General features: G+C 38.6%; 1 protein-coding gene and 1 long non-coding RNA gene across 7 annotated transcripts in view; one reads left to right on the top strand and one right to left on the bottom strand.

The window, feature by feature from the left end:
• nek7 (NIMA-related kinase 7) overlaps positions 1-13,389 on the bottom strand; it is a 74,266-nt gene that overhangs the window by 3,973 nt on the left and 56,904 nt on the right. The window contains exon 10 of one of the 6 annotated variants that reach the window (XM_037113892.1): positions 1,967-2,316. The exons of 1 other annotated variant lie outside the window; for it this stretch is intronic. In XM_037113892.1, coding sequence (XP_036969787.1) covers positions 2,296-2,316 — 21 coding nt within the window. In that variant the 3' untranslated portion in view covers positions 1,967-2,295. Of the gene's footprint in view, positions 1-1,966; positions 2,317-2,561; positions 2,625-3,760; positions 3,898-4,197; positions 4,341-6,686; positions 10,011-13,389 lie in introns of those variants that run through there. 4 more of the 6 variants (XM_037113893.1, XM_037113887.1, XM_037113890.1 and 1 more) reach the window with 4 other exon arrangements.
• Positions 4,255-6,969, top strand: LOC119028208. Its single transcript, XR_005077628.1, has 2 exons — positions 4,255-4,365; positions 4,501-6,969. It is a non-coding gene; the product is annotated as an uncharacterized LOC119028208 (long non-coding RNA).

Genomic DNA, 13,389 nt, shown 5'->3' on the forward strand with positions numbered 1-13,389 from the left:
TGTGAGGAGTAGAAAGTATATATATTTGTCTTAAAATGTAAAACTAAAACATGATCAGAAAAATAAATATTCAAGTAAACAGCAGACACCTTAAAAATCGACTCAAGAATTTGAATTTGGCTCTTTACTTTCTATGAGCACAGCGTAGGTCAGACAGAGAAGCACATTGAAAATAAACTAGAACTGAAATGAGCGACTTAAAAGTGGCCGTCTGACAGTGAGGAGGTTTTAAAAGTGTGTCAACAAGTTTCTCTCATTTGTCTGTCAGGGTCTGTCAGGTCAGAGTCTTTATTAACTGTTGTTTAAAAATCAAATCAACTCTATGAAGGGGCTAAGCTAGGTAGCTGTGGGTGCAGCATTATGACAACTCTGCATCACTGCACTGTACACTGAGACAATCCTGAGAACGTCAGCAACCTTTAGGCGACTTGGATGATGTTTTACTGTCAGGACCTCAGCAATAAGTCCAAAACCAGGAAGAATTTGAACTCAGAGCAGCAGCTGTGAGGTCAACTGAACACGTGCAGATGAATACCGCATTTCCTCCGCAGACTATGAATCTGCTCTTGCCCGATGCTGCTGTGTTTTTGTTTTATCTCTTGCTTGAAGACATAAATGAGACTAAGGAGTGACAGGGAGCAACACCAGCTCTGCAACCAGAGGAAACAGAATGTTTGTTGTCTCCAACACTAGCAGGAAATGCAGCGTTTTTTCAAAGTTATTTTGGAAGGCTATTTCAAAGTGTTATAATCATAGATGAATCATTTCGCTTTTCTAATTCTATTTGAATTCATTCTTTAGCCCCACCAGTCTCTCCACCTCCACTGTGTGAGTATCAGTCTTGCGTTTTCATGAACCAACTGAGATTTAAGAAGACATCTCATCAGGTGGTTTATAAAAACTAAGAGATTTCATTGTTCTGTGGATTTTGTTGGCAGGTTCTTACACTGTTACACCCATCAAGTTTGGCCTCCAGATTGACATCACAAGCTCTCCCCCTGGTCTCTACACCATAAGGATTAATGAAGTGGGGCAACAAGAGACTGGAAAGACATTCAACGCTGACTTCGGTCAAACATCTTCACATGGCATCACACACCTGAAGCCCTGTACTGAATATGAGCATTATGTGATGTTTAATGATGGCACTGATGGACAAACACCCTGTAGCAGCACTGAACATAAAACAAGGACATCTAGCATGAGTAAGTAAAAATAATTCATACTGTTGAATTGCAACTTACTTTTACTTTAAGAAGTGAACCTGTGTGTGAAACTGACCATCTGTGCATCACTTGTCTATCTGTGTGTGAAACTGACCATCTGTGCATCACTTGTCTATCGCAGGTCAAAGTGACATTAAAGACGTCAGCAACACTTCACCATGCGTCCCTGGATCTGTTTGTTACTGGAGTGAATGGGACATCAGCTCCTCCATGTCAACATCAGATCATACTACAGCTCAGTCGTGCACAAGTGACAGTAAAATATTCTGCATCAAACCTGCTTTCAATGATATTTGCTCAGTTTTGACCACAACCTTCACTTCAGGAAACTGTTCTCCCTTCAGACTCACCAAAAACATCCCTGTTGGTATGTAGTGCAGAGTCCTCCTGTATTTCTGCATGTGGTGGAGACATTACTCCATCATGTTTTAATGTATGTGCTGTTTTCTATCTTCTACAGGTTTCTTAAATCCAAGTGATATAAATTCAACAGTTCAATCTAAACTTCCTGCAGAGATAGACACAACATTACCTTCACAGTGTCATCTCACCACTGATTACACCTGTCCGGGTAAGTGGAAAGACAAGAAGTACAAAGACTTTGTCTGTCACCAACACTATGAATGGATTTACATGAAAATCCTTAAAGGCAGAATGCACCGTGAGATCACGCTGTAAAAAAAGACAAAAACAACAGATATGATGATAAAAAATCAGTTGTATTTAAAATCTTTTGGGGTAAGAGGAAGTCGAGTTGTTGTGATTGTGAACAGGTGATTTATTTATTTGCTGCCCACATCTGAATCTAATCTGACTCCGAAGTGTAACTGCTCACAGGCGCTGTGTGGAAGCAGTTGATGAAGAAATGTTGTAATTCTTGTTTCTCCTCAGAAAATGGAATGGAGAAAATCAAGAAACTGTCTAAGCTGGAGCCCTTCACAGACTACAGCTGTATCGGCCACATTAAGGACATGAACAACGACACCATAATAAACACAACTGATATCCCCGTCAGGATTAACTGTGGTATGTTGAGATTCACTTCACCTCAGTGTGATGAGAAGAACAATCAGCTTGTATCCAAAGATATCTGTGGACAAAACACCAGATACTCAGTGTTACAGATTCATAATGTGTCCTAACAGATCTACAAATAATCAAAAAGGAGACAAGTGCAACTGACGCCTCCATCCATATGAGCTGGACCACGACCAGTACCAACTGTCATGAAGTTCTTCCAACACTTCCAAAGCTTTCTTATGACTGCAGCTGCTCACCTGCTCACAGCAAACCTAAGTGTAAGTACGATTATTTAGACTAACTTTATACTTACTTCATTGACTTCACAGCAATGCATCCTCCCAAAGTCCTTGGAGATCATTTTAGTGAGCATTTTACCTAAATATTGAAATATAGTGTGGACATTAGAATCCTCCATGGACCTTCAGTAAAGTGCTCCATGCTTTAGTGTCCTGAGTGACAGCAGGTGTAAAGAACCTGCAGCAGGTCAACAAGTTATGACATCACGTGAAATGTGGCACAGAAATAACATGCCAGAGATTAAAATCTTTGTTTCTATATGACGGAACGAGGTCAGGTTGTTTATCGGAAACACGTCTGATTATACTTAGCCTCAGTTTTCACATGTTGATCGATTGATTGAATTAATAAAACTATGTTACAGATGTAATTAACAAAGTTCCACCAGGAGGATCATGTGAGATTAAAGGACTGGAACCATACACCGACTACAGCTGTACAGTCCAACCCAAATACAACAAGAAACCCGCGGGAACATCAGCTGTCGTTAGGCAGAAAACTGAGACTGGAAGTAAGTGTGAAAATCTTTTGGAGGAGATTACAACAACACATGTCTCATACAAACAGACTATCCTGACAGTTTATTCATTCATCCTTTGTGTTTCACATAGTGTTGAAGTTTTTACTTTTGTTACTGTTTGTTTGTCCAACGTGCTGCAGTACAGAGTCTTGTGTCTTCAGAGAGTCGTTCAGAGTAATACAATGTTTTTCAGGGTTCAATCAGTTACACTGAGCATTGTTTGTGGTAAATAATGGCTCTTTCTTTTAGAAACCCATTTTAGACTCTTAAAGAAAATGAAACAATATTTTTACATTTGATTGTATTCACTCATCGTTTAAAAGCACTATTTGTAAGAAATGTAGATTTTTTAGTCTCATTCCCAGAGCATCAGATTTTGTGAGTCAAAAATCCACTTTTCTTACAAACAGCACATTTAAAGATTTCAGAACACAGAGATAATACTATTTCTGTTGTCATATTTTTATACTGTATTGCATTTGAGTTTAAAATGAATCATTTTCAGTGCAAAATGATTCATTTTGTTTCCTTTGCACATTTTGTATTTGTATCATTACTGACAACCAGCACAACCGACCTGGCAAAACACTAAAGAGTGATTATGCTTCTGTTTAAATGAAACTATAATATCACTGTGAGTTAGCACACAGCGTTGTATCTGAAGGGAAATATGTTCTTTTTCTTACAGTACCAGATGATGTTTCTTACATGTCACTGTATAGTCGAGAGAATAACGTGATTGCAGTAGACTGTGGTTATTATGGACAACGTTTTAATGGACCTGAGGGGAAATTCATTGCTCGTCTTTATGTTAGTGATGACCCTCCGAAGCTGCTTAAAGAAGAAACAAATGAGCACTGTCATTTTGAATTCAAAGCTCTGAGCTATTCTACCACCTACAGAGTAGAGGTTTGTAAAATCCACACTTTTGGAGATACTCATCTGTCTTCAAATGCTCCAACTGCTGATAACCAGAGTTTCTCTCTCTCCAGGTGACTGCTTTTAATGGAGAATATGAGAGCAGCCCCGTCATACGGGATGATGACACAATCTGTATGTGCACTTTCATTTCACGTTTTGATCCGACTTACAGTGCACACATCGATTTATATAAACTGTATTCTAAATAGAGCCACCACCACTTTTTTATTCTTCTCTTACAACCATCATTTTTACAGACATGAGAAACAGACTTGTCTTCATTGTTCGGCTCAGCCTCTTCACCGTTGGCATCATCATCATGATCACAGTTGCAGTCGTCTACCCGATCTTTGCTGCGAAGAGCAGAAAGTCCAGAGAGTAAATCTAATCTCCTGCCCTAGTTTGACTGTCAGATTGTTTTGGGCTCATTTCACAAAAATGAGTTTTAATTTCCTGTACATCATCATCATTTTGTGTTGCCAATCTGTATTCACTTCACTTTTTTCTCCACAGTGATGTGACTGTAGATGTGAGGCTTCAATCAACAGCAGGTAAGAAAACTTCAGTTGTATTTTTTTCTACAACCGTCACATTCAGCAGCTTCAAACCATGTATGATATTTATGCTGTTAACTTATTAGACTACGTTATCAATTAAGAAATACAATTAAAGTATTTCCCACTCTACAATGACTGCAGTACTAAAATTTTTGTATGGTGTCCCAAAAGTATTTCCGTTTTGTTTGTTGTAGTTTATGTTAATGAAGAGCCTCCTGGATTGAGAAGACGGGCCTGATGGAGCTGCCTGCCCTCCCATCATAGAATCTTTCTGCTAAATGTTCAGTATGTTGCAGGTCTCACTGCCATTTTATGCTTTTAATTTCATTTCTGCTGTTGTGTTGTTGTAAGTTCCTATTATGTTTCCCCACTTTTACAGTTCTTCAATAAAATGTTTTGATGCAGAACAGTAGTAAAAAAAATCACCTAAAATAAAAATACAAATAAATACAATCAACTCCCTCCCTGACATTTTTTAATTGGAGCCAAGATTACATATAAAATTAAAGCCTTATCAAAGCCACTTCTCGCATTAACTTAAAAATACTTGATATGCAAACTCAGGCTAAAACGCATTGATACAGTTAAGGTTTGGGGTTGACATAAAACAATTCTAGAGTAAATTTAATGTGTATAGTTCAGTTTGCACAAAAATTAATAATCAGGATACTGGCAAGTGTATTATATCCTGACTGATAATTACCAGAGATACCAAACTCACACAAACCACAAAAGAATCTGGTTACAGAAAAACAGATTCAGATTCCAGCGAAGGTTCCCTCAGAGATGAGCCTAGCTAAAAAGTGATCATCACCAAAACTTAAACATTCACTTAAAGATACGGTAACAAATATTACTAATTATAATTAGTTAATCATTAAATATATGATTATAACAGGTAACAAAAGACTGAAGTGGTTATTAAAGGGCAGAGAGATCAGGTAAATGCAGAATGTAAAAGAAATCATCTTTTTGTTTTCACCCATGACTCATGTTAATTACAGTTTAATTTCCAAGTACATACCAGACAATAGTATTGACAAAAATTATATTCATGTAAATGTCACTACTGCTGATGGAAATTCATTTGGAGTCTAGATGAACCGAGTGCCAAGCATCTCTTCTCTCTGAGATGACTGTTTTTGTACATGATCTCTGTATGTGTGTGTTTGTAAGCTTAAAATGTGGTTAAGCAGTTATGTGTCATCATTGTTAGCAGGTATTAGCAGGACAAGACTGCATCAACAGACACATAGACACTCAGCACACCTTTTTTTGGGGGGGGGGGGCCTCCCTACACACAAATGTAACAACACAGAGAACAAAGTGACCTAACTGCTCCATGAGTATAATCATGTTAACTGATTTAAAGGTGCAGTATGTAGGAATTGACCACCTGTAATATTCCCCACAGTAACTGCTAGTGACTGTATTGTATATCCATCCCTGACTGTAGCAACCATTAGCTTGTTAGCTCAGCTAGCCAGGCTACCTGATGTTTGTGTTTAGACAGTTAGCACAGGAGCTTTGGACGGCTGGGAGAGAGAGGTTTTCAGTCCTGGAACTAGCTGCTTAGCATGCTAACTTCAGCAGATATCTCTGTAACACTATACATAGGTGGCTCTGAAATCACGATGGTTATTTCCTCACATGCTAATACATTCAGTTTGATAACATAGTTTTAAAAATGTTTTAAACAAAAATTGTTACACATTGCACCTTTAAGTTTAGCTATATATTTTAGCTTATCTCATCTATAGTTTGCTATTCATACGCAAATCATTACCCATGTATTCAAGCTACTGTGTATGTTCAAAAATGAATAAATAATATAAACAATGAAATAAAGTTTTGTATTTTCATATTTTGTCAATGTTAAAATATATGTTAAACACTATTTATTGTAGCAAGTCCATGTTTTGTCCCCCCCCAAGTGGCAAGGAGGCCCTCGACATGTGCCTCAATCCTGCCAAAGGTATAAATGTTGGACTTAGTTACATTTGGCATTTCATAACTACAACTGTGTGTCCTTTTTTACTACTGCACTTGTTGGCAGTCAAGTCATGATCTAAACATTCAGTGATGCCTGTTCAAAACATTAGATGAGAAATGAGGAATGAATGCTCCAAGCACTCACTTCAATTTCCAAAGAGTTTTGAAAGCTTTATTGCATTTAGATGGCATACAAGGCATTTGTGATGAATGTCTTCAATTTGACATGAAATGTTCAGAAAACAACCAAACTACCAAAACAATAAATATTAATCCCAATTTTTGACTTCCTGGAAAATCCCTAGACACTTCAAAACCAACTTGACAAAGGAGAGAACTGTCGTGTGTTACATCAAGACAAAAGATTGCCCTTTGTCAAGAAATGGCCCTAATGCTTAAAGTGACTTTGCACTGTTTTATGAAAAAAAAAAAACCCTGAAGAGGAGAAAAAAAAATAATGTAAAATAACAAAAATAATGAATCTCCCTTTTCTGTGCATCCACATAAAACCTAACTACTACTGCATGGATATATTCTAAGGCGATGCAACCTGCATCTGCACTGCGTGTTGCATGTTCTTAACTAATAAGATGACAGATAACATACGCATTTAGTTTTAAAAGAAGACAAGACATTGAAATACACTGCAAATACAGACTAACAGCCATTCAATGTCTTTTCTCTGCTCTTTTCCTTACAGTGCTTTGGATTTATGACGGACTTCTTGAGTCGATAGAAAAGAAAGAACATTTTGGAATTCTGCTGCTGAATTGACCGATTCATTAAGGGAACTCTGTACAGCATCAAAACTTAACATTTTAAAGACAAGTGCTTTAAAGCTAAACTAAAAGGTGTTGATGCTTTACAGATAATATCATTGAGAGCATAGAGACAGAAGATAAACAGCACTGTGGTGATGAAAAGTGAGATCAGTGAAATGGAAACATTTTTACTGCACTGGAAGAGCAAAGCTACACAAACGAAAAGCAACAAGGTGTACAACTGCAAACACTATTCGCAAGTCTCCAACAAATAACCACTATCAACACATTATCAAAATATTCTGTTGACCAAAACAAAATAACTTACATTTTTGCACCTACAAGCTTGGATTTTTGCATACAACACGTTGTTAAATGTTAATAAAAAAAAACAACAATATGAGAAACATGGGTGCACATGTACAAGAATCTGAATGAATGGTTAACAGGCTTTTTGATCATGTTAGAAGAGAATTCGTAAGACACTGAGCTAAAACGTTGTCAATTACTGTTTGCTTATTACACTATTTATGTGGTGTCACTGTCATTATGTAAACCAGTGGCAGTCAGTGCTGGTCATCAGTGACCCACTGGTGTAAACCTACACACAAATACACATGTACCACTGTTTCCTTCCTCCAAATGAATACGGGGTCACTAAAACCTTACAGTATTTACACTTTAGGAACTTCCTCACCATGTACAGTAAAACAAAGAGAGTCCCGTTGGTGCTTGTTTGTTTGTTTTTTTTTTCAGTACAAGTCTTCCATTAACTTTCCATACAAGGTACCTTAACATTTACATAAACTCTCTCTATGTGAACTTCTTTGGTATCTCAGCTGATGACATAAGTTTGGTAGTTACACTGCGATTTTCTCATAACGTGGACGGCTACACAAGGCAAAGACCTACAATCTCCTGAACATATTAGTTACTTTAAAAGACAACTACACAGCAAACTTACACAGCAACATTAACAGAACATTTTGTCTGCACAGACTAATTTTCTGGTGGCTCAAATGCATCCACTGGACCATGATGACAACTATATGTTTGGACCTGGATTTCCGTCACGTCCCCCATGTGTTAGTAGCCCTAAAAATATGTAATACTCCAGCAGTATACCTTGCTACGGGAGGAAATGGTTTTTGGTGTCAGTGACTATGGTAAACAGCGAGACATGAAGCTGCTTTTGTTACAGCCTCTACAACTCCTTCTAGGCTGTCAAAAAAAGACACATTTTGAATTTTTCAAAGATGATACATAGGTGTCAAACTGACTTACATTCAGAGTGTTGTGGAGACATTTGCCCATGTTCTCCCCCCAGCATGTCCTTTAAATGATCCTTCTTTTCCTAAAACATTCATTAGACGTGATCACCCTGCCTGCCTTCTAATACCAGGGTAGAAAGTGCAACACAACAACGCTTCAACCATCAATAACACCCTGTTACATCTCTTTTGGTGCAACTGGGTGAAGGTTTCTTCACTCCTGTTTAACCCTTGCTCACAAAGTTTCTGTGGTCTTTTCCTGTGCTGCTCACTGACAACAGGTCTCATTAGACCCACCAAAAGCCTACAAGGTCATTTTTAAGGAAAGTAGAATTGATTATCTATTTTGATGATAGGTAACAGATAACACTAAACCTTTCTTTCTTTCTTTCTTTTTTTTTTTTTTCCTAATTTTCCATTACACCTGCTATAAACAGTATCTGCTCAAACCAGCTAAGGAAGAACAGCTTTACTTCTCCACATGACAATACAGAAATCAATAGGCTTGGGCAATATCCAAAATCTTAGATCACAATATTGTCCTGCCCCAAATATCGCAATATTATCGGACTCAGCAGGTGAATTGGGGCTGAGGTGAGACCACAAACCTGTTGTGTTGCCCTGTTTAGTTAACTACTGCTAATGGTAAAGACAATTTATAGTCTCATTCAAATCTCTTAGCTCGCAGTTTTTTCTGCTTTAACCTGAAATACTGACAAACTGGTGAGCTGGCATTCTTCTTAGTAACTAAGTCCTCCATGTGTTTGTATATGCATGCCTCTACTTCAGGAGAATTCACATGTAGTAACCTGCCAAATGTAGACGTGCACTGTCTCCACTGCGACAACAGCTCCACATGCTTTTTCTTTTCAAAATAAAAGCCTAAAGATGCTGTAACAGCTGTTCGATACTCTGAAAAATATTGTGTATAGTGGGAAATATTGCAATAGTCAATAAGATCTAATATCTGCCCAAGCCTAGAGGACATGTGTTTTAAAGCCACACAAACTCATCTGTGAGTTACACAGTTACACATTGATTTTCAGTGCTATAACTTTGTTGGAGTCTAAGGAATAGGACAAAAAAAGTTTTCTTTTGAATATCTCTATATTCTTTATCCAAGGGCAGAAAAGATTTGGCTGTAAGTCATATTGTAGACCATACAATCATCTTGAAAATACAAATCTGTTACATGTTTTTCTTATCAAAAGGAGCTAAACTCTGGAGTTGGTTATTGTATAAAAGCGGGTAGATGTGTACAAGTCCAGCATGAAGAGCAAGGAGGGACATAGATAGGAGTTCTGCAAGCTATAGTGTTTGTAACTCTGGGCTTAGCTGCCCTGTGTCAGGCTCTGCATGTGTTTGGCAATGTCGTACACGTAGGTGATGTCCGGCCTCTTCTCCGGGTCAGGGTTGATGCACATATCTACCAAGTTCCTCAGCTGGTGAGAGGGACAAGGGTGTGTGGGTTGGGAAGTAAACAGAAAAATAATACAATCAATGGCACAGAAGAGAAACTGAACTGAACTGATTTTTAGAGAGGAGCTCCAGAAACGAACAAACTCCTGATAACAGAGACCTGCTCGTCTTTTAATGAGCTCTTACCATGATGACAATAACGAGGTAATCGAGCTGAGACAAAGACGCGAGGCTGGGTTAGCGCACTAATCGCTTATTGGTCTGCTGAATACACTTTTACCTGAGTTCTCATACACACGCACGCACGCACACACCCTCCGGCACGCACACACTGCTGCCACTCCATTGCCATCCGGAGACAGCACTTACACTTGAAGCCGAGCGAAGCGGCTGATTGGAGCAGATAGATAGACAGGCTCGCAGGCGGAACAGCCACCGCCATCATTAAAAAAAAAAAAAAAAAGACGAGAATAAAAGATGGAGAGGAAAGGAAAAAAAATAACATCTACGCGAGGTCGCTATGGTAACCGTCTGCCGACTTCCTGGCCGCTGTTGCGTGGCACCAGCTTGGACGAGTTCTCGTCAGCCGCTGTGTTTATAAGTGTGTGTGTTATGTGTGTGTCTGTGTCTATGTCTGTGTGTGTGTGTGTGTCTGTGTGGCTGAGTGAGAGAGAAAGTGAGAGAAAGATGCAAATTCAGACAGTCTGAGAATTAGTCCCACAGAATGGAGATGGGGGGATGCAGATATGTAAAATATTCATGTGCTTCTTTGCATGGCGAGTGGGGTGGAGTGGGGGGGTGGAGTGGGGGGTGTCAGGTGGAGAGAGGAGGAGGGAGAGTAGGAGTTAGTGAAGGGAGGCGTGGGGGGGAAGCATAGACGGAGATGGTTAAATGACACAACAAAGATGAGCAGCTGACAGTTTGCTGCCGATCCTTCAGGAGCATTGTTTACATCCAGACAGGCGCTGCAGGCACCCCCCTCATCTCCATCTCTCCATCGCCCTGTCTCTCGCTCTATCATTCCCTCTCTCTTTCGCTTTGTCTTCCTTTCTCCTGGATGGGGGTGACATGTGGGGCAACGCAGAAGCTCAGTGTGGTGTGTGTGTGTGTGTGTGTGTGTGTGTGTGCGTGTGCGTGTGTGTGTGAGAGCGTGTGTGGAGAGGGAGCTCTTGTAACAAAATATGCACAACTGCTCCCGCACATAAGGAAATACACACACAGACACACACAGAGACACAACAACACCTCGCGATAAGCCTTCATCAACTTAATTAAGTAAATACCACAGTATAATTAAAGCATGTATATAACATGTAAGCTCAATTTTTTTGTTGAAAGACAACACACTTCTAAAACAGCTGCATAACTTTGGATTTTTTTTTTTTTACTTTTAATAAGGGAAAAAATATCTGAAGACTTTTACCACTGGCTCCACAAATCTGACTGGGCATTATTTACTATTTTCTGACACCTCATTGACTTCAATAACTTATCAGTAATTCAACAAGTATTAGATATAATAACCGATAATGAAAATGACTATGTTAGTTGCATCCCTAAAAGGCTTAGGTGATGGACATTTCACAATATCAAATTTCATGATATTGTTGCCATCAGTCGATAATATATCATTTTTAACATTTGTATCAACATTTTATTTGTATTTTATGTTGATAAGCAGTACAAATAAATAAAGGCCGACTCTTTTTCTCTCTGTGCAGCAACAGAACACTTTTATTATTATTTAATAAATATTAAAGGTGCACTATGTAGTTCTGGGTGATAAATTTTATTTGAAAAACAATCTTCATAGAGGTTTCTTTTTATACTTAGACAAACTAAATGACCAAACTTTATTCAAACACTTTATTCAGTCTCCGTTTTCATGACTGATTAAAATGAATAAACAGACTGATTTGTTGTAACGTTGTTTATATGTGGCGGACCCTGCCAAAAGCAGTGCTTCAGTGTTTTGGGACCTTATTTTCCTCTGAGAACAGTTTGTTAATTCATTTTATTTCTGGGTTTGTATTAATTCCTCATTAAGACTGATATTAAATATTGAAATTCTGACTTTGAATGACAACTTTAGTGCAAAGAATGATTTGAAAATGTAACAAAACAGCCTATAATTAGATGCAGCTAGTCTGTAACTGGTTTCCAGGGCTAGCCAGCTGAGAAATTACATTGTAATAAATCAGACTTAAAAATAAAAATATAGCTGGAGCCGTTCCTCTTCTAACAGCTGGTGGATATTCGATATTATCTTATATCTGCCCTATCAGCCTGATGCCAGATGTTATTTGTAGTATAAGCGCAAGGCTGTGAGGAAACTTGCCCTCTTCCAGGTCACTGCGGTGGAGAGGAGGTCACGTGGCTCGTGAACCACTTGGTGATGCCTCAGCTTACTCAGTCGTCTCCTGGATCCACAAATTTTACATCTATCGTATAATTAGTGTGAATGCTGCAAGTTTGTAACAGATATTCTGTCAGTGAAATTTGTAAATTGTGATTTTGTTGTTTGTCCTGTACATGCGACACCTATTGGCTGGGAGAGAGATCCCTTCTCTGTGGCTCTCCCTGAGGTTTCTTCTATCTTTTTTTCCTCCTGTTAAAAGGTTGTTTCTTTTTCTCAGTAAGGTTGTTTTCCCTCACTCGAATCGAGGGTCTAAGAACAGAGGATGTCGTTGACTGTACAGATTGTAAAGCCCACTGAGGCAACGGGATTGTGATTTTGGGCTATATGAATAAAACTGATTTGATTTGATAGTTATCATGCGCAATACAAAGCTTTAGTGCGTCCAAAACAAAGCACAAAGTGTCATTGTTAAATCAAACTTATACCCACAGTGTATGTGCGTGTGTGCCTGTGAATCAGTGTCTGACATTTTGATGTATACATCCAACTCAATATATTTATGAGGAAAAAAGACAGAAATCTTAGATTAAAGAAAACAAAAACAAAAAAAAGGTCATGCAAAGAGAAAGCCATGCGCTTTCATACACACACGTCACCAGCAATCAGCAATAAGGCGATCTTTAACCGCAGCCTGACTCCATTACATTTTTGTGCATGGGCAAGTCTACGCAGAATTACAGCAGATGATTTAACATTAAGTTTTGGAAACATGACACTCCAGCCCATTTAGTTTCACCCCACTCTTTTTGCATGGCCAGATGCTTTTGATATGTGCATTTAATTTTCAAACAGTTAAAATCATAGCTGGCCTTCTGATCAAAGAGCAAAATCATACTGTACTGTAGCTCAGAGAGTTGGGTGGATTTCACTTAGGTATAAAACATGTACTTTAATAGTCAACACAAGTCAGAATCAGCAAGCGGGCACAGGAAAAGAGGAACTGGCCGCGACTGCTCAAAACCGTTGTTCACTTAAAAGTTTAA

Source organism: Acanthopagrus latus, chromosome 11 (assembly GCF_904848185.1).
Source record: "Acanthopagrus latus isolate v.2019 chromosome 11, fAcaLat1.1, whole genome shotgun sequence".
Lineage (NCBI taxonomy): Eukaryota > Metazoa > Chordata > Actinopteri > Spariformes > Sparidae > Acanthopagrus > Acanthopagrus latus.